Here is a 20,016-nt window from a genome sequence, read left to right on the forward strand (position 1 = left end):
AGCACTGGCTGAATGGCAGAGCTGAGGGTCGTGATCAGGGGTGCAGGGTCTGGCTGGAGGCCTGTAGCTGGTGGTATTCCCCAGGGGTCAGTTCTGGGTCCGGTCTTGTTTAACCTGTTCATCAGTGACCTGGATGAAGGGGTGGAGCGTCCCCTCAGCCAGTTCACTGATGATACAAAACTGGGAGGAGTGGATAAAAAAAACCCTGCCATGCATTGAGACCGGGACAGGCTGGAGAGTTGGGCAGAGAGGAACCTGATGAAGTTCAACAAAGGCAAGTGTGGAGTCCTGCACCTAGGGAGGAATAACCCCATGCACCAGTAGAGGCTGGGGGTTGACCTGCTGGAGAGCAGCTTGGCGGAGAAGGAGCTGGGAGTGCCGGTGGACAGCAAGTTGACCATGAGCCAGCCATGTGCCCTCGTGACCAAGAAGGCCAATGGTATCTTGGGGTGCATGAGGAAGAGTGTGGCCAGCAGGTCGAGGGAGGGTCTCCTCCCCCTCTACTCTGCCCTGGTGAGGCCACATCTGGAGTGCTGTGTCTAGTTCTGGGCTTCCCAGTTCAAGAAAGACAAGGAACTACTGGAGAGAGTCCAATGGAGGACAATGATGATGATGAGTGGACTGGAGCATCTCCCTTATGAGGAAAGGCTGAAGGAACTGGGTCTGTTCAGCCTGGAACAGAGAAGACAAGACTGAGAGAGGACCTTTTTAATGCTTATAAATACCTTACTGGCAGGTGTCAAGAGGATGGGGTCAGACTCTTTTCAGTGGTGCCCAGCAACAGGTTAAGGGGCAATGGACATAAACTCAAACACAGTAAGTTCCATCTGAATATGGGGAAGAACTTGTGGCAGAGCACTGGAACAGGCTGCCCAGAGAGGTTTTGGAGTCTCCTTCTCTGGAGATATTCAAAACCCACCTGGACACAACGCTGTGCAACTTGCTGTAGGTGAACCTGCTTTGGCAGATAGGGTTGGACCAGATGATCTCCAGAGGTCCCTTCCAACCCTGACCGTTCTGGGATTCTGTGATTCTGACTTCATTGCTAATGAAATAACTGTATTCTGCAAGTTATTGTTGACTAAAAATGAAACTCAAGTATACCTGTCTTTGCAGGTCAGTATCTCCTGGATTCAATTTACTTTATCCAGTAATAAAAGAATACAGTGCAGATAGCATGCCAGCCCTTGCATTTTGCTAATGGACCGTATTTAAAAGTAATGAGTCTTTCCTGATCTGCTGAAAAAAAGCTTAACTGTACAGAAAAAAGCTGTCAGCAGAAGTGTGTGTGCGTGTGTATGTGGCTTCACTCCTTTTTATATTCTTCCTCCAAAGTCAGACTTCAAAACTGCACAAAACATAGGGCTTGTTTCTACATTCCCCTGAAGGTTGTTGTCCTGCAAAGAGGAACGATGAAACACCTCAGAGTTAGCATGAAAGGCAGGCATACATGAACGCTGTGACAGCTGCCAACAAACTGTGGCTTAGTTCACAGAAGGACCTGAACATCCATGATTTGAGTTCAAAATTACAGCACTGGACTAACAGGGAATATTTAGCACCACAATGTACCAGAGATAAGAAGAAAAAATGCAAGGAGCCACATGAACAATTAATTAACCAATTATTCTGTCCCCACCCCAAAATGGACTGTTTCTCAGTGGAAGTGATACTAGACAAATACGTATCAGCAAAGATACTCGAGTCTCATTTTTGCTTTACTTACTAAATCCTTGGCATTCAGAGATACGTCATCCCACCAGGGGGACACAAAGTCATATTCACAGTTTAGGATTCTCTTAAACATGTATTGATCTCCCCTTTCATCATAAAATGGTTCAAAGCCACAAAGTCTGCAAGGATAAGAAAGAAACAAATTTATCAAAGAGTAATTAGTCTTGGGTTGTTAGTTCCTGGTATTATCTTACCCTACTTTATGCCCTGTAGACCACTTTGGGAAACCAGACCTGGATGTTCTTATGAACTCCTAATTCCCCAGAGCTGAGCAAAATGTGGTTCTAAGCATTCATAAGCACTGGGAAAGGCTGATCAGATTGTAAATTTTCCATTTTCACATGTCTATAATTGGAACTATTAATACAAGGACTTACCATAAGAGGAGCTATGCAACAGTTGGTATCTGTTTACCTTCTACATACCAATAAATATTTTCTATCATCTCTTCGTTCTACTGGTCTCAGATTGAAATCCCTTGGACTATTTACTCATTCCTCAGTCTGGAACCTTTGCTCATCTCTGCCCTCTTTTGTGAGTCTTCTCCAGCTGTGTCTTTTTTGAAGCGTGTGCAAACACCATTCACTGTGGGCACACCACAGAGTTGCAAATTAGTGTAATGATGTTTTCTATTTTAATCTCCACTTCTTTGCTAACAATTCCTGACCTTGGATGCGCTTTTTTGGATTGTTTACAAGCACAGAGTTGACATGTTCATAGAGCAATTATCAAAATCCCTCTTTCCTGAGGGATAGGAATTAGCTGAGGAACCACATTTTACCTGTGAAGTTTGAAGTTTTAACATGTCCTGTTAGGACTGTTTTTTGATTATGTTCATCTCTGTATGTTCTTTCATCCTGCTATTCACAAAATGTAAAAACTTTTGGCAGGTTTTAATAATCAGTTCTCATCTTTACTTAAGTAATCTACATATTATCAAGAAATTTTGTAATTTCCCTTATGAGTGCATTTATGAATATATTGAATAATACAGATGCTGACACAGATCCACGCTGCTGGCCCTGGGGAAAGCAAACTCATAGAAGTGTTTCCATTTATATAGTGTCCTTTTTTGTTGCTTCATTGCACTTTAATCATGCTTGCACACATAATCAGATGTTTTAAAGTGAATTTCCTATTCAACCAGTAAGTGTTCTGAGCTAAACAGAAAGTCTATCTGCTACTCTGCCTCCAGAAAATGCAAGAAGCAACAAGATGATGACAGGATAAAAACAGCAGACCATAAAGAACAAGACAGCAACAAATCTAGAAAATTTAACCTTACATTTTAACTTGTTTTTATATTTTTAAACCCCATCAGTGTGCTTACTGTCCTGAAAAAGAAGACAGATGTTCAAGGAAGAACCATGTTTTTGGGAGTAGTGTGTAGCTGCGGGTGGAACAGCTACATCGCTTTGCATGGCTGAAGAGGAGAGAATCTCCACTGTAAGCACATTCTGGGCATGTTATTAATTTCCAAGTCTGGCAAAGATGGATTAAAACACAAGGATCCAACCTTCAAATGCTGTGTGCTTCAGTAGGTGGGAGTTGGTCACAGTCCCTCTGCTGCTCCCCTCCTGCTTGCCTGCCTCTCCCACCACCATTTCTGAGCTGGCTCCCGATCGACTCCTATCCCCATGCTGAGTAGGGTTGTTAGGCTGCTAACTGGTGCAGCCGAAACTGGCTTCTGGATACCAGGTAGCTGATGACATACAGTGAGGTCATGCTTAAGGCTTGTTGTGACTGTGTTAGAAGCCGCCTAAGTGATTCTCTATTTACTCCAGAAAATATTTTCATCATAAGTCACTACTATCACCTATTGTTGTCTTATTAACCTGCTTCTACCTAAAAAAACTTTCCTTTTTAGAAGACAGATTTTTTGCTACATGTCAAATTAGATGAATAAAACTAGAGGTGTGATTTCAAGTTAGATAAATTAAACCAAGTTAAGACCCAGCGTGGCTGCTCTTGATTTAATTTTATTATAAAATTTCATTTTATTATTTGATTTACTTTAAATCAATTACCTACCAAATAAAGAAAAAACCAATGTAAACAGCCTCAAAAGCAGTTAGAAATGACCAGATTGTGTCTGTTTAAGTAAGTTAGTAAAAAAACCACCTTTAATTAAATCCATGCAATTTTGACTACAGGCAAAGCCTCTGTATTTGTTGACCACCATCTGCATCTCAGTTGTGCAGTAGCGTTTCTAACCTACTGCAGGAACACAAAAGGACTGGTCCTCTTTGCTGTTAAAACTATAAATGTGGCTTCCGTGGAATTAGCAGTTATTATCAATAGGTCTTAACATAATTTGCCTCAGGAATAATTGTTCTGTCAAAATATGTGTCAAAGTTTTTCTTAATCACATGGTAAGTGTACTTTGTATTGGTGAGAAGATACAGTTTTATGCACATCTTCTGTAGCATGGCACTTAACTCTTACATCCACTCTATTTTGGAGGCATACACAGCAACACTTTTTTTTTGACTGTACATAACTGCATTCCCTCTACTAAACTGAGACTGAGACATGCAACACTGTCCTTTAGGCTGCAGGATTAATGAATTAGTTACTGTACATGTACCTTTCTGGTCTCAGCTTCTAATCCATCAGAAATGTTGATCTACAAAGTTTTACACTTAATAGAAGAGTTTTAAATGTTGAATATTGTTAAAGCTAAATGGACAAGATGGCCAAGAGCATTTGACTAGCACTCTTCTTGCCTGACTTGTTCCTGTAGGCCAAATTGGATTTCGAGAGGGGAGGAGGAGAGGACCAGAAGGAGGAAGTAGAGGAGTATCTACACTGGTAGTGTCCCACCGAGAGCAGGAGCTCACACACTTGTGTTTACACCAGTGCAGAGGTTTAACGTGGCTTGGGAGCATCTCCTGAACAGCCAGAAAGTTTTGAAAGGTTGCATATAGCAAATGCCACTCCATATATTCAAATGGGAATTTGCTGTACATTCTTGCTTGGAGCTTGCCTACACATGAAAGCAAGTTCTGCTTAAGGAAGGCTCTCAGTTTCAAGTACAACAGCTATCCCCCAAATGCTGAATAACCAGGCAAGCCCATGGCTTAATCTTGTTATCCCTGTAAAGGGACAACAAAAGGCACCTCTCCAATCTCAGAGGCAGCCATGCTGGCAAATTTCGTATCTCTCTGCCACGCGTGGATCACTAGAACTGATGAGGAATGTCCACCTGGGAGGCAGTACCTGAGATGTGATCTTCTACAGACTTGAACCAGGCCTTGAGACAAAGATTCACATTTTAAAAGGAGCACATAAGAAAATACCAAGTAGGAATACTGTAGCCTATTATTTACAGGCACCCAAAACGAGAGCTGTGACTTACTTGAAGCTTATGTAGAGAACAAAAGATGTTTTCTGATATTTCCATCAGAGTGTTTATATATCCTTACAAGTACTTTTAGTATAAACCCTAGAAAATATAATTATTTCTTTGCAAAAGACATAAAGAAAATAATTATTACACATTGTACTTGCTGGATACAGTTAATGAGTCCTACAAGGGGAAAGAAAATATTAAAATCCTCCATATCTTTAATATACATGTGTAAAATCCCATTTTCTTCCCATAAAAGGCATCCTGCAAGTATCGTATACAACTACACAAGCCCGCTTAGCATTGGTGTTGCCGAGGGAATAAATGAAGTTATTTATTCTGCCATAAAGAGAAGTGTCAATACATAAGATACCATTTTCCTTTCTCAACAAGCTTCCTTTGAAATATTCCATCAATACAATAAAATAATTACAATGCTCACAAATGGAATTAGGACTAGCCATATTAAGATGCAGACACAAGTGCCTACTTTTAGACACAACTGTTTGAAAATTTTGGTCTTTAGTTGTAACTTCAACTATTTAAAATATGTATGGCCAGCATTGCTCATAGCCCAGCATTGTCAATAGAGTCTCTGGTTATCTTGTAAGAAGTGCAACACTTCAATATTAATCATTCAACCCGTCAGACTGATTTGCAGACCGAGTTCAGGGCTGTTCCCTGCCTCCTGGCTGAGATGCTGTGATACAGCAACACTGATGCTGCAGTCAAAGCTGTAGCAGTGTCTGCGGCTGACAAGATGGGGCAGCTGCATTTGGGAATATTCACAGGCACTGTGAAACTACTGCAAGCACCTTAACTTCTCCTTGCCCCATTTGCAGTTGAGAAGCTACTTAGGATCATAGTGTATCTCACAGTTTGTGTGAATGAGAAAAAAAAAATACGATGCTTTCTGACACTCATATGCCTGTATTTTTGCTTTCAGCAGCTTCATTCACATTAATAGCACGATTCTGCACAGACCTTGCTGCTGTTCAGAAGGAAGTGCTATATTTATCAAATATATAACCTGAGTGTTTTGCCATGCTTTTCTAGGATTTTACTTACTTAAATAAGATTAGGAATATCATAATTAAAGTTCAGGATCTTGTGTTTTCCAATGGCACAGCTCATAATGTCATAAAAACCTGCAGGTGCTTACAAATGAAGCACTCCGTGGCACTGTCTGCACTTACAGGATGTAGGTGATAATCCCCAGAGACCACATGTCCACTTCAGGCCCATAGGCACATCCCCGTAGTATCTCTGGTGCTGCAGATGATAAAACACTTGTCAATAAGATTAAAGTTGAATGCAGAAATAATAGTCGTAAAGTCAATTTAAACTCCGCTCGTGTCTTTTTAAAAGTTAGTGCCTGCTCCTTAAGACCTTAATTAGGCAAATGATTCTTTTCACTGAGTATAAAGCAACAGAAGTCATGTCCAAGCACAGCCAGAATAAAATGAAAAGTGGACTTCAAAAAAAAAACCCAAACAAAACAAAACAGGTTTCAAATTGCTTTTTAGGCTTGTGAAAGGACCCACAGAAAGCTACAGCAGCACTGGAGCTGCAATATGACAAACCAGGTGGTACTTTTACTTCACTATTTTACTTATTTACTTGGTACTTTATTTGGGCTTTATTTTTGGTATTCTATCTTAACTGTGAGGAAAGACAAGACCATTTCAAGCAATTGTTTTTGCTGCAGTGTGGAGCAGGCAGAAAAGCAGTCTCAGAGGACTTCAGCTCTGCAATGGTAAAGAGGAGTTAATCTCTGCCCAAGCAGCTTGAAAGACACACCTCGAGGAAAGCTGAGCAGATCACTGTATCCCTCAGACAATACCAGTTGTTGCTGTGCGGGACTAAAAATGTGCCTGGTTGCACATTCAAACTCTGTTGTGCCCACCTCAAGTGCCCTGGTCCCCATGCCTCCAGGGCCCGTGGCACCACGTACCCTTGGGGTTTGCCTCTGACTGGGCAAACCTCCCTGGGCAAAGCTCCTGAGGGGGCAGGATGAAAACGCTGCATCTCCAGAGGAGTAAGTGCAAGTGCTTGATACCGAGGGAGGCAAGACCCTTCCCTTCCTCACCTTTTGGCCACAGACAAAAACACCCAACTAATTTTGAAAAAAATAATTAAAAAGACATTGCTCAGCCACACTTCCACATATCAGTAGCCCTTCTTCCCAGTAACCATTGTATCTGTATTAATATCAAATATACGGGATGGCAGTACAGCTCCTGAACCCACCAGCTCTACGATACACGTGAGATGGCTGCCACATTTCTGGGGCACAGTGGACTTGCTGCACCTACGCGCATCAATGCTGCAGGACATACACATTTCTTCACCTTCCCGCACTACACTTTCAGAGCCATGAGCAGCAGGGCCAAGAAGGGTTGGGGCTGCCTGAAATGTGTGACAGCTCCCTGCTCAGCCTGAAGCTTTGCTTGCCTGCCAGGACTGACCGAGGCTGCCGGCATGCTCCTGCTTTGTTCCCAGCCTGTGGGAGGTCTCCGTTGGGGCAGCTATGTCTCCTGAGGAACAGGCTGCAATATCCCAGGGGAGCAAGGCTCCCCCAAGCATGATTTTAATTAGAGTATACACAACTCCCTAATGGCCTCCAGGCAGCTGGCTCAGATTTCTTCAACTTACCTAAAGGATTTAGCACACAGGGAACATATCAAGCATTTTTACAAAGCATTAATATAAAAGGCAAAGGACATTATCACTAAGTTTGCTACATACCACTTGCGTAGTTGGCAGCTGAGCAAACACTTGCCAGTCTAAGCTCAGACTCTCCCTGCCTCCTTATTCTTCTGCTAGGTAAACTGATGAACAGAAAGAGACTGGTTTTGAGAAGTGACACTAGATCCCAACTCATTTTAACTCAAGTCAACCTGTAGCTAACAGGACAGCCTACAGGCAAAGCAGCCAATGGCCTCAGAGAAAGAGATGGAGATGGACCAAGAAAAGAGATTTTAATGACTGCTCTTCCTGCCATGTTTGTTAACACCATGTGGGGAGTTCTGAAGTAAATAGGACAGTTCTTTAGTTTAATGGCCAATATGCTTCCTCTTCTAGAGAATGCAATGTTTCTTGGAGGGTCTTCTTGCTCAGGATAATGGCAGAAGACACTTTCAGCCCTTCTTTCACTTTTCTCCTCCTTCCACCTCAGTTTTGTAAAATGGCCACAAAGGAGACCAAAGATTTGTATATAGAGGTCTGCCTTGGTATCTGAACTGTGATTACACATCTATTCATCTAGTAAATACATTTTTTTTTAATATTTCCAGAAGTTTGTTTTTGGGGAATGGATTTGACTGATACATTGCTGATATTTTAGATGTAGGCTGTAACAGACTGATCATGAATCACTGCTCTGCCCTGGCTTATATTTATATGCTACTGTCAGAAATCACTTACGCTCTTCTTGTTAAGTTCACTGAAAGCACATCTCAGCAAGTTAAGTTCTTTGTGACCATCTTCTTGCTTTCAGTCCTCTGCATCACTTTGCATGTCCCAGGGACTGTAGATTGGTAAGTCTTGATGCCAAAGCATCCAGATTCCAGTGTGTGTTTTTGTTGCTGTGTCCTTTCTGGAGAACCTGCTGATAGCTGGGTGGGCAGGATGTGGGAGTTGGCAGCCTATGACTATCCATTATTCATAGTTTAATTTGGCATTTCAACACTATTCCTCCTGGGTTTCCTCTACTTCTGTAAAGTAATGCTTGAATATTTGCCAGGCACCAGGAATTCTGCATGGTCAGTTAACTCAGGTTGTAAAGCAAGGATTGCAGGTCCATGTCTGTAGGCACAAAGCTCCTTTTTTTCTCTTGTTAGCACAGACATTCAGCGTGAGACCCCCCCGCTCCCCAAGTCGTCCCTACTCTGAGGGTTCTTTTATGGGAATAAGCCTTATCCTATTTTTATAGTATACGAAGACAGGCATAAAAAGGGCTAAATACTAGCTACGGTTTTATGGTATTTGTAGTACAACTGTCATGAGAGAAGACAATCAGAACAGTAATAGCTAATATGTGAAGTACAGTTTTATGAAACTAAGTAGACTGGAATTCAGTGCTACTCTAAAGCATACTTGGCACCTGTGTGTGTTTGCCAGAGAATGTCACACAAGGTAATGGACATGTCACCTGAATTGCATTATCAGCTGTGCTATGAGATAACAAGAGTAATCTTACGGTCTTTTTCAATGTCCTCTTTCCTTTGCTTCTACAGTTATAAAAGCAAAGGCCAAAAGTTTAGTTTCCACATGGCTTGGCTCAGCTCTGTCCAAAACTACCTGAGATGCTTACTACTCAGCACACTGCTAGCAACTTGTAGTCTCTTGTAGGCACCCATTCAGGATTTAGAGTTCAGCAAGAATGGCAGAAATAGGTTTCTCCACAAGATCACATTGTTTACTGGAGGTGAGTATCCACCATGGGAAGCCCAGCAGGCTTGCCTTGCTGTAAACAGGATCACCAGCCTCCCTGGCCATTAGCTGGTTTGCTGACATGGAAGTGCCTTGCAGTGAAGGGCAAGAAGACTGCAGAGGCAGCTGAAATCCTCTTTTGCCACAGAGGCTCCTTCTTTTGCATGTTCTGGCACTGGAGGATCCATTTCTGGCTCATTTGCTGGTTCCGGGAGTCCAGGCGACCTTCTGCACATGTCCAGGAGCTAGCTGTCCCTCTCTGACAGTGAAGCTGTGCACAAGGGTGCTGTACGAACAGTATGCACAGGATGCCCTGCTGAAAGCTTCCAGGCCGCCTGCGAAGCTCCGTCCAGCTGCTGGCTGCTCAGCCTTGCACAGCTCAGTGCCGCCATAGGAAACTGAGCCAGAAACCATTAGGGGTCTGCCCTGCTCTGCAGACCACCCACCCGCAGGCAGGCCGGAGGCTCTCCACAAGGATGGAGCACCCCACAGACCCGTGCCGTCCCCTCCAATGTGGGGACGCTGCTGCTGAAGAAGAGTCTGCTGTGTGCAGGGGAGGGCCAGGCTGGGCACATCCCCGCCTGCAGCAGGACAAGCTCCCGCAGCAGCCCCATGGGCAGAGTGAAATGCTCCAGCCCCACGACGGAACAGCCGTTGGGGCTCAGCAGAACCTTTTTAACTATTTTTTTCAAGACCAGTTGTATGCTGCTTTCCTTCTACTGCGACAGGTTATGTGCTTGAACTCTGGTTTTAGATTTTTGGATTTTTTCGGGGTTGGTTTTAGTTATGCCCTCTTTGGATTACCCACATCTGACATATAGCACAGCTATGGCATTGTTTGCCAGATGTTATGCATAAAGCAATTCTAGTGTTCACTCTCTGCCCCACTTATTTTCTCCCCAAAGCAATGGAGAAAAAAACCCACATTCCTAATTATTCATGGACTGTTACCAGTACTATATTTTTTCACTTGCTTAGCAAAACCTCATTCTCCCATGTGACAGTGAGGGAACATATTTTTACCTAAATGTGATTCTACAGAAATTTGTTTTAATTTGAAGTATCGGTTTTCTTGCATTCAAATTAGATGCTTTACATTAACAAAAGCTACAAGACTAAGAAGCATGAACTAGCTGTGACTTTGTAAAGTCGTGTAAGAACAGGACAACTGAGATGAAACACAGTTTCTAAACTTTGTGCACATCCTCCACAGTTAAACAACTAGAAAGTGTCCTTAAAGGCCACAAACTGAGAAATATAAACCCAACATCATTAAGTATATAATTTCAATTTCCTAATTTCTAAATTATAAAGGAACTAAAATTACCATCCTTATGTAATACGGTGCTAAGCTCATGAGTTGGATGTTTGCTCTGAAGTCACCCATAAACTCATGCTTGTTGAAGTATTGTGAATACACAGGCATATTAGTCATTTTGGTAAGCACTGGTTCATGCTGACTCTCACTCTCTTGGTAAAACTGAAGCAAACCTATGATTTCATTCTTACTTTGTTTAGGAGAAAAGAGGATTAGTTAAAAGGGCCAAAGCCTTTTTACTGCTGAAAGAGATCTACACCAGCCTCCCCAGTTGACAACATCTCCCACAAAGCACTCCTTGATATGGCACGCATAATTCTGTTGTACAGGTCCCACTCCAGTGTGGACCAGAATGGTTTGAGCCAATCCTTGAAACCATGTATTTGCTGAAATGTTTTGGGTTTAGGGGATTAATTTATGACCCTACTCTAAGGAATAATTTGATTTCCTCTATGTTAAAAAAATTACTTTAAGATAAATTCACTGTAAGCAATATTCATATATTCATAAATGTTATGAACTTTACAGATTTTTAGTGTTTTCCATTATGCCTTTCATAGTCCAAGTTTCTACTGATGCCTCTCCAGTATTATTTTAGTAATTTCAGCATTTTTACGATGGTCGAACTTATTTCCATGCAAGTAATGAACTTGCACCATAACATATGTTTTGATTATTAAGCTTCAGTGCTAGAGAATATGAGTGTAGAAAAATGTAACCCAGTGCCAGTTCTGAATTTTAGGGGTTTATTTCTGCTTTTTAGGGGCTTTTTGAATTTTGACTTGATGAAGAAGCATTTCACCTTGGAAAGTGAAAATGTAACATCCTCACATTAAGTGCAGCATACAGTAAATAACAAAACAACGTACCACAGTACCCTGGAGTTCCACAAACTGTCTTCATGGTCACTTGATCTTCCACAATCTTGGAAAGTCCAAAGTCAGCTGTTAAGATTGTTTACGAATATTAATGTTCTTACTTCCTTGTAAAATCACTTTTCTTTTTAACATTCTATATGTAATTAAATGAACATTTATGCATTAAATGAACAGTACTGTCATTTCCAGAGATCAGGATCAATTTAAAGAATCTATCCAGATTGCAATCCAGAATCAAAATTTGTCCTTACAAATGAGTATGCCTGATTCTTGCTTGGCAGAAATGTAGCTTGTATTTTATCCTGAAGACTGCACAAAGCCAATAAAATGGGATGCCTAAGGGTATATAAGCAGTGATCCAGAAATCCATTTCAGGTATATATTCAGCTTCCACTCTGTGAGTAATCCCATAAGATTAACAGAACAATCTTGGGCTAAAATATTGTGCATTAGTGATTTCTTGGATAAGGTCAGAGTACGCAGTTCCTGCAAGACAAAATCCTAGCAGTATTTTGATAGAGGGCTTCCAGGGGAACAGAGGTTGTGCCAGGAGAAGTACCGATCATCCTTTTTGCAGTGTTTCCACCCTGAATTACTACTCAAACAGCAAAAGCCTTCATGATGTTACACATTGTCTTGAATGACTCATTTTTTAAAAGACATAAAAACTGAAGTCTTCACAACTGTTAAGTTTTCACTGAGAATAAACTGAGCTTCTTCAAATTCCAATTTAGGTGACGACAATCTGGCCTTAAATAAAAGTATTTTTGTTTTGCTACAGTGAAGATTAAAGGGAATGTTTTGACTCAAGATCAGTATAAAAATAGTTCATATTTTATTCTAGAAATGCATAGTTAGGGTTCATGTGTCCCTAAATGGTTATCATTTATATGTTGTTACTTATCTAAACAGAAACATACTTTACTTTTATAAACTCTGCCACTCATTGTAAATCAGATCTCAATTTAAACAAGGCAATAATCTTAACCAGAAGATGAAGAATCACAGCATTAAAGAAAATGCTTCAGAAGCACCTACACCACTGTAGCTGTCAAACCAAGGCCACTGGGTGCTGCATTAAGCTATCATGTTACAGCTGTTCAGAGACTTTCCAGGAAAGATAAGAACTAGGATAAAATGTAAATTAAGATACCATCATCCTGAGATGCAAGACTTTCCTAGAAATTTATATTACATTGCTTGAGACTAGTTTGTGGAAATCTGGGTCCTGAAACCCATGATGAATACTGGTCTGATGAACGTGGCAACTCTCACTCCTTGCATGCTCCCATGCTTCCCAGTAAGGGAGCATGAGGTGGGATTTCCAAACTGGTTACCTACAGCTCAGGAGTGTTGCACAGACCTTCTCTTTGCTCAAGCAAAAACTGGGCACAAGCAGCATTTTTGGAGGTCATGCCCTTTGCAAGCACCCGCCATCCCCAACAGAACTGGCATAATACACCCCTGTCCAGGAGAGTCTGGTCTCACCCTGTCCCTCCTCAGCTCCCTGGTAGTGCTGACTGTGCTTCAGATAGCTTCCCTACGCACTTTGTGAAGATCACTTCTTATCCCTCAAATCTGTCTTCAAAACAGACATCAGTCTTGCTCAGTTTGCTTTCTACGGCTGATCTGCACATTTGTACTTTCGTGCAAATGAATCTTTCCTCTTAAAATACTAGTTTAACAATAAAAGGGGAACAGAAATGGTGCACACAGTTGTACTCTGATCTCATGATCCTTCTTGTTCCTCCTGAGCACTTTATTCTCTGTCATGTTCTGCACAATTTTGGCTATAAATTCTCTAAGCAAGCATCTAGTTTTGTATTGGTTTTAAAAACACCATGCATAGCTGTACTGCCGAAGAAGTAACATGCTGTTCATTTGAGTATAAGCATTAGCTTTGAATAAAGTGCTGGTGACACATATATACGGTAAAGATCAGTTAGCACATATTACTGGTACAAAGGAATTAGGGAAGCATACATTTAATGCTGCTTACCGATTTTTAGTGGTGCATCTGGTGCTGGCGTTGCATAGAGTAGATTTTCTGGCTTCAAGTCACGATGGACAATCCCATTCGCATGCAGGTACTAGAAAAAGAAAAAGACAAAACATTTAAGTGAGAGTAAAATGTTATGGTCAAGCATGAGCCAACATCTTCCTAATAATCTATAGCAGCAGATTAATAATCTGCCACGTGTGTGACACAGAGTCACAACTAATTTTCAGCAGCTTTTTTTCTGCAAACCTGCTCAGCACAGGATCCTGGGATGCATATTGTAATCTGAATAGGAAACTAACATTTGGGAAGGCAAAGATAGCATCACGTCCACTTGAGAAGAAAAACATCTCAGAAAGTATTATTGGCTTTTTAAATACAGTGGTAGCTTCTAGGAATAGATGTTGAGATACCAAAGTCTGGCTCAGGGGAAGGTACTTTCTGCACATTATAACATTCTGAGAGATAAGAAGATAGTCATACAACTATTATACTATTAAATAGACATCTTTGAGTTCAAAGGATGCAGTATGTGTCCTGGGCCAACTATAAGATCCTTGAGGTCCCTGGAGCAGGCTTCTCAAGGGTTTTAAAATCACCCAATTACAGAGTCTCAAAAATCCATCTGTCTTGCAGAAGCACATGCAGTACATGTGAACCCACTCACCACTGAATTCGTTTAAAGATGCTGTTGCTGCCTTACACTAATGGAAAAAAGAATTTCTGGAATATATGGCTGCCTCTTACACTGCTATAGATAGACATGGAAAAAATATAATACAGTGATAGACAAAAAAAGATAAACTAGCAAAACAAATTCTGTATTTCTTGTTGATAAAACATTCAGCAGAAACCTCTGAGGCCTTGGAAGAAAGATGTTTAAGGGTAGAATCACATTATCCTATTTAAAGTTTCCTGGTCTACATTTTAGTAGCATCTCTTTCAGCTGTGTTTTCATTATTAAAAAAAAACCAGTGTGTGTGCACTGTTATGCAGCAAAAGACAAATGGCTGAATTTTCATTTTCAAAGCACAGCCACAGTGTGCACTTGAGTTAGCATGACAGCTGAATTCTTGACTGTGTATCGCATTGGAATTTTAGTTTGTATAACTTGCCAGTGACTAAATAACATTAAGTAAGAATACATTGCTCTTTCCTTAGGCATTGTTTTAGTGACACTGAGTGCTTTTCAAGTGTGTGTTTCTCACAGTGCAATAAATGTTTTTTGTTGACTTTCTCTAGAATCCTAAAGTGGCAGTATTTGTGATGATGTGCCTTGTGGAGATCAGCCAAAGACTCTCATCTACTTTACTTCACTGAAATCTAAGTGCTTGTCCCAGTTGTGTTTTCTACAATGAGACAGCTAATCAGTTATCCAAGGTAAAACCAGGCAATAATATATGGAAACTGATGGACTGCACGCTGCTACATCATTTAATGTGGTCACGTCTGCACACAATCATGTCCACTCTGGATAAAAATATATCTTCATCTGCCCTTGAAGAGATAACTGTAGCAAAAATGCTCCCACAGCATAGCACTGATGTGTTTGACACACATAGGTAATAGCAGCACAGAGGGAGTGCAATCAAGGTGGAGTGGACAGAAAAAGATGTCTGAACTGATCTGTCTTCCTGTGCTGCAAATCAGTTTAGCTGACTCTGTAGGAGTGAGAAGGATCAGACATTTCACGATCACTCTGTGGAAAGCAGACACTTCTGATTCCTTTGTACGAAAAATCTTTGACCAAATCTGTGCAGCGAAATGTTCCAGTCAAGTCTGCCATGTTTTAACAGGTCCTTTTTCACACACACCCATAATCTTAAAAACTTTTCATAGTGTGAGGTGGAAAACATTGACACTTTCTTCTCTTCCCAGAATCGCATTTTTGTGGGAGGGGAATTCGCTAAAACTCTGGGAGAAGCTGTTCAACTTTTCCTCAGTCGTGAAGTCAGACTGGCTCGCAGGGCTCCTTCTCAGACATAGCAAGAACCATAACCGACAACATCAGCTAACCATGCTTGCACCTCATGACTAACTGACTTTTTAACACATTTGTATTGAACTTGCAGTGTGAACTCTTTTTTTATTACAAACTCTTAAGACCCCATGTAGGAAAGTTTCACTCCTCCACCCAGCCCACCATTTGCAGAAAACTCGCAGGACAGGGATGCTCAACAAACGTAAATTGCCTCAAGAACTTAAGTCACATCTTTCAAAGACTGCCACTGCTATAGTTTGAGCTCTCTCCTGTCCCCTCTTCATAACATGCAAGCTACTCCTACTCTCCCCACCACACCTCCCCTCAAGTCCCCAGCATCCTAGCCCAGAACTCCTGCCCACCCATAGTACCTCCTCTGATCTCTCCCTGAGGTCCACATAGACCCCATCACGGTTGCTACAATCCCTGAGCTCAGTCCCTGCTGCTCTGTTGTCTCTCTCCCGCTGTTTCACTTGCTTGACTTGATGATACCTGTGGTGCTCAGACCAGCCATGCATGCAGCTGGGGCTGCCTCAAGCTGCCAGCTCATGGGTTTAACAGACCTACTGTTGGCATCTCATATCTTTGAGATCTAGCCTCCTGACAAATTTTGTTGAGGTTGGCCAATAAGGATAATAGTTTTGTTGTGAACTAACAGACAAAAGGCCAAAACAGACAAAAAAAGCTCCAGTGTTTTCACTGATGCAGAAATCCCACTCTTCAACCACACAAAAGTAGCAGCTAGCCTCATGGATCCCCAGCCCTCTGAGGGGAGAGATCGCTGGTTGGACTTATGTAAAAGGTACGTGCCTCCAAACAGCCTTGTTACTAAAGGTCTCCAGTACATGCAGCGACCTCCTGTCCTCCAGCCTGAGCCACCTGTCATTCACTGACTGCATCTCCTGCTCCACAGCCTGCTATGAATGGGACCTTCCAAGACTGTGCCCATTTTCAGCATTGCTCTCTTACTTGGTAAATACCCTGGGACTTGTTTGCAAATTTTCATCAGTCCCAACAGCTCTGCTCCCCATACAGCATAATAGCTCCTGGTACTGAAGACTACTTGGTAACTACATTGTCTTGTATATACATGAAAAGTATTCTGAGTTAAACTATCTTGATTTAGAAACAGATTTACTTAAATTAGCATAATCCACTTTGTATAACACTTATTTCAATTTATATATGCTCTATTTTGATTGCTCTTCACTTTCTCACATATTGATTTTAATAAGCGTCATGTTCCTTTGCAGGCAATGCCTCTGCAGCATACGTTTAAAGACTCTCCCAGTTTGGAGTACAGTTTTGGGCATTGTGTATTCTCATTGTAAAACAGATAGTCTGTGCTCTACTATTTACATGCCAGGTCTCTTAATAACTACATGATGCGATTAAAAGTGAAGATCGGGGCTCAGGTATCAAGCCAGAGCAGCGTACTGACTCACTGTACAATCTACTACTGCTCAATTACATCACTTTCCCCACCTATAAGGTATGGATAAGACTTGAAAAACATTTGAATTCTATGGATGGATGACGAGGTTTCAGATGCACAGTGCTGCACAACAGTTTAACATAGCATGCACATAAAATGTGATCGTGACATGATACTCTTGTAGTAGCTAAAATCTCCTGTTTTCACTTTCTTCTGATTTTCAGTAGACAATGCCACCCACTAAAAGAGAATAAAGCATGGCAGTTCTCTGATTGCAGCTTTGCTAATTTGTGTTAGTGAAATAAGGTGAATATAGAAAATTTAAATTTACATCAAAATTCTGTATTTCCATGGCAACATTACATGGATATGTTCAGCTCTAGTTATGTTGTGTAACATCTGTGCACCAAAATGTAAGATTTACTTGTACAGTAACAGCACTTTGTCTGGCCTGATGAGATGTAGATGGAAGAGAGGCCTCCACAGGATCTGATAGCAAGGCCCTTTGAAGAAGACCTTGTGGAAGAAGCCCTCTCCATGCATGGCAGTTTCACTCTAGCAGCTGGCCAACGATATGGGGAACAGAAATTATGCTTTCTCCTCTGGTTTTTTTTGAACACCACATCAAGGCAGGTGCTATAAATAGGGACAGTATACTGATTTTAAGGAACATATGGCTATTCCATTTAGCGAAAGAGAATGAACAAGAAAGAGTAAAATGGAAACACTAGAGACCCTGAGCAGTCTGTATAAAATTAGTGAATTTACATGCAAATGAAATAAAATAAATAGTGAAAAAACATATTTCTGCATCCTATGATCACACTTCATTTTCAATTGCTTTTGCCAATGAGATGTAAGTAGGCCAGGCGGGTGAATCAGCTGTGCTTCAGGCACACAGTCAAGTACTGCGTTATTATTGTAGAGCATCTCAGATAACCTGGGACAAACGTTTTCTAGCAAAATTGACTATGATAGTCTTACTACCCTTTGACAAACGTTAAGGACAGACTCAGCATGATATTAGGTGGGAATAATATACAGACCCTTTTCTGAAAGACTTACTGGTTAAAATAAAGGCAGCCTTCAACTTGGCCTTTATTCCTGTCGTATATAACAGCAACTCATGACTAAACAATTGCTGTGACTCTAATTGCAACTGCAGCACAAAGATTTTTTTTCTGTCTATTTTTTTCTTAAGCTTCTTTCTAATTGCTGTTTGAGAGTTCCTTCTGCTTTTTGTTTTATCCTTTAATAATTCAGGTTCCCATCTAATGTGAAAGATTTTATGACAAAAGGACAAATGAAGACTGCTTAAAACGCTGGCCTTTTTCCTTTATTTTATTTATGGTATCTATTACACAGAACTGTAGAAAAGAAGGGCTGAAATCAGCCTGAATCATCTACTCCTTTCTATGTTCCTTGCTACATCTACAACAGTTATTTGTCTAATTTTTGCTTAAGAACTTCTGATATTAGACACTCCACAATTTCCCCAAGCAATTTATTACAGAGCTGTGCTATCTTGACTGTCAGTACTTCCCGGTGAATTTCCTGGATCTTGACAGGGACAGACGAAGCCCATTACTTTGTTTCTTATATACCATAGAAGCAGAAAGCAAATTATTCCCTTTTTTGCCACAGCCTTTTGAGTATTTGTTACCATGCACACAGGACTTCAGTTTGCTCAGTCTTACTGACCATCTTTTATAGACCTGTGATCATTCTTGTTGCTCTCCTTCAGGTTGTATTGACTCGTATCAATGTGCTGAAAAAGCAAAAATGTATTCCAGTTGTGGCCTGACAAATCTTACAGGATGTATTCATAAATCTATTTGCCTTTTTTGCAACACATCCCACTCCCGTTTGCCTTTTGATCCAGTGTAGCCTTCAGGTCCTTTCTGTTTCATTCCCGCTCCCATGTTTTTACTGTTGACTATTCAAGTTCATGTACAATTTTGTCCTTGACAGTACAGAAAGGACACTGAATTTTACCAAAGTTACTTTATTTATAACCCTACTCTCCAAAATACTTGCAGTTTTCCACAATTTTACGTTGTCCAAAATTTTCGTAAGTGTAGTCTCTATTCCATCATACGAGGTTGTCAACAAGAACACTAAAAAAGCAGAGCAGAGAACATTTTTCATGAACCTCCACTCTTGATCTTTAGATACACTGATAGACATTCTCTCAGAATAGACAACCAGTCTCCATTCAGCTTAAAATCACATCATCGTGACCACATTTCCCTAATTTATTGTGAGACTGCCAGGTGAGACAAGCGCCTAAAGCTTTACTCATGTCAAGTACGTACGATACCCTCTGTTCCTCTCCTACTATCACAATGCCTCTTACCCTGCTTTAGAAAAAATCTAAAGTCATTGGCATGACTTGATCTTGACAAAAACTTCCCTTGGTGATGACCTCCCTGCTTTGTTATCTCCCAAGTGCCTCATATTTCTTTGGTTCGTTATTTACTGCAGATTTTTTCTGGGCAGTGGAGTTAAGGCAATTGGTCTATAATTCCTTCCTTCTTCCTCTTGAAGTGAGCACTACAGACATCTGCTTCTCTGCCCAGCCTCCATCAGAAACACCACCTGTTAAAAAGCTATCTTAAAAATGTTACCTTAAAAAAAGTTTCAGCCTTAAAAAGCTTGCTCTTTAAAGATCATACTATGAAGGTCACTGGGTGCAACCAATTAAAAAAGACCTAAACGATTTGAATACCCTCTGACTTAGCCTATTCTTATTCCAGGTTCACATTTTACTGCTCAGTCACTGCTGTTAATTGTGCTAGGCATGTACTTATAGCTGAACTTTTACTGAAAACAGTGGGAAAAAAAAAAAAAAAAGACAAAACCACTGCTGCCTTCTGCTAGACATCTTT

General features: G+C 41.0%; 1 protein-coding gene across 1 annotated transcript in view; it reads right to left on the reverse strand.

Moving 5' to 3' along the window:
• Positions 1 to 1,722: 1,722 nt before the first annotated feature.
• CAMK4 (calcium/calmodulin-dependent protein kinase IV) overlaps positions 1,723 to 20,016 on the reverse strand; it is a gene marked incomplete at both ends in the record, with an annotated part of 52,820 nt that continues 34,526 nt past the window's right edge. Inside the window, 4 exons of the mRNA XM_009704732.1 lie at positions 1,723 to 1,853; positions 6,280 to 6,355; positions 11,705 to 11,779; positions 13,713 to 13,803. Of these exons, the coding sequence (XP_009703034.1) occupies positions 1,723 to 1,853; positions 6,280 to 6,355; positions 11,705 to 11,779; positions 13,713 to 13,803 (373 nt within the window). The remainder of the gene's footprint in view (positions 1,854 to 6,279; positions 6,356 to 11,704; positions 11,780 to 13,712; positions 13,804 to 20,016) is intronic.

The sequence above is a fragment of the Cariama cristata genome, unplaced genomic scaffold (assembly GCF_000690535.1).
Source record: "Cariama cristata isolate BGI_N322 unplaced genomic scaffold, ASM69053v1 scaffold6557, whole genome shotgun sequence".
Taxonomy (NCBI): domain Eukaryota; kingdom Metazoa; phylum Chordata; class Aves; order Cariamiformes; family Cariamidae; genus Cariama; species Cariama cristata.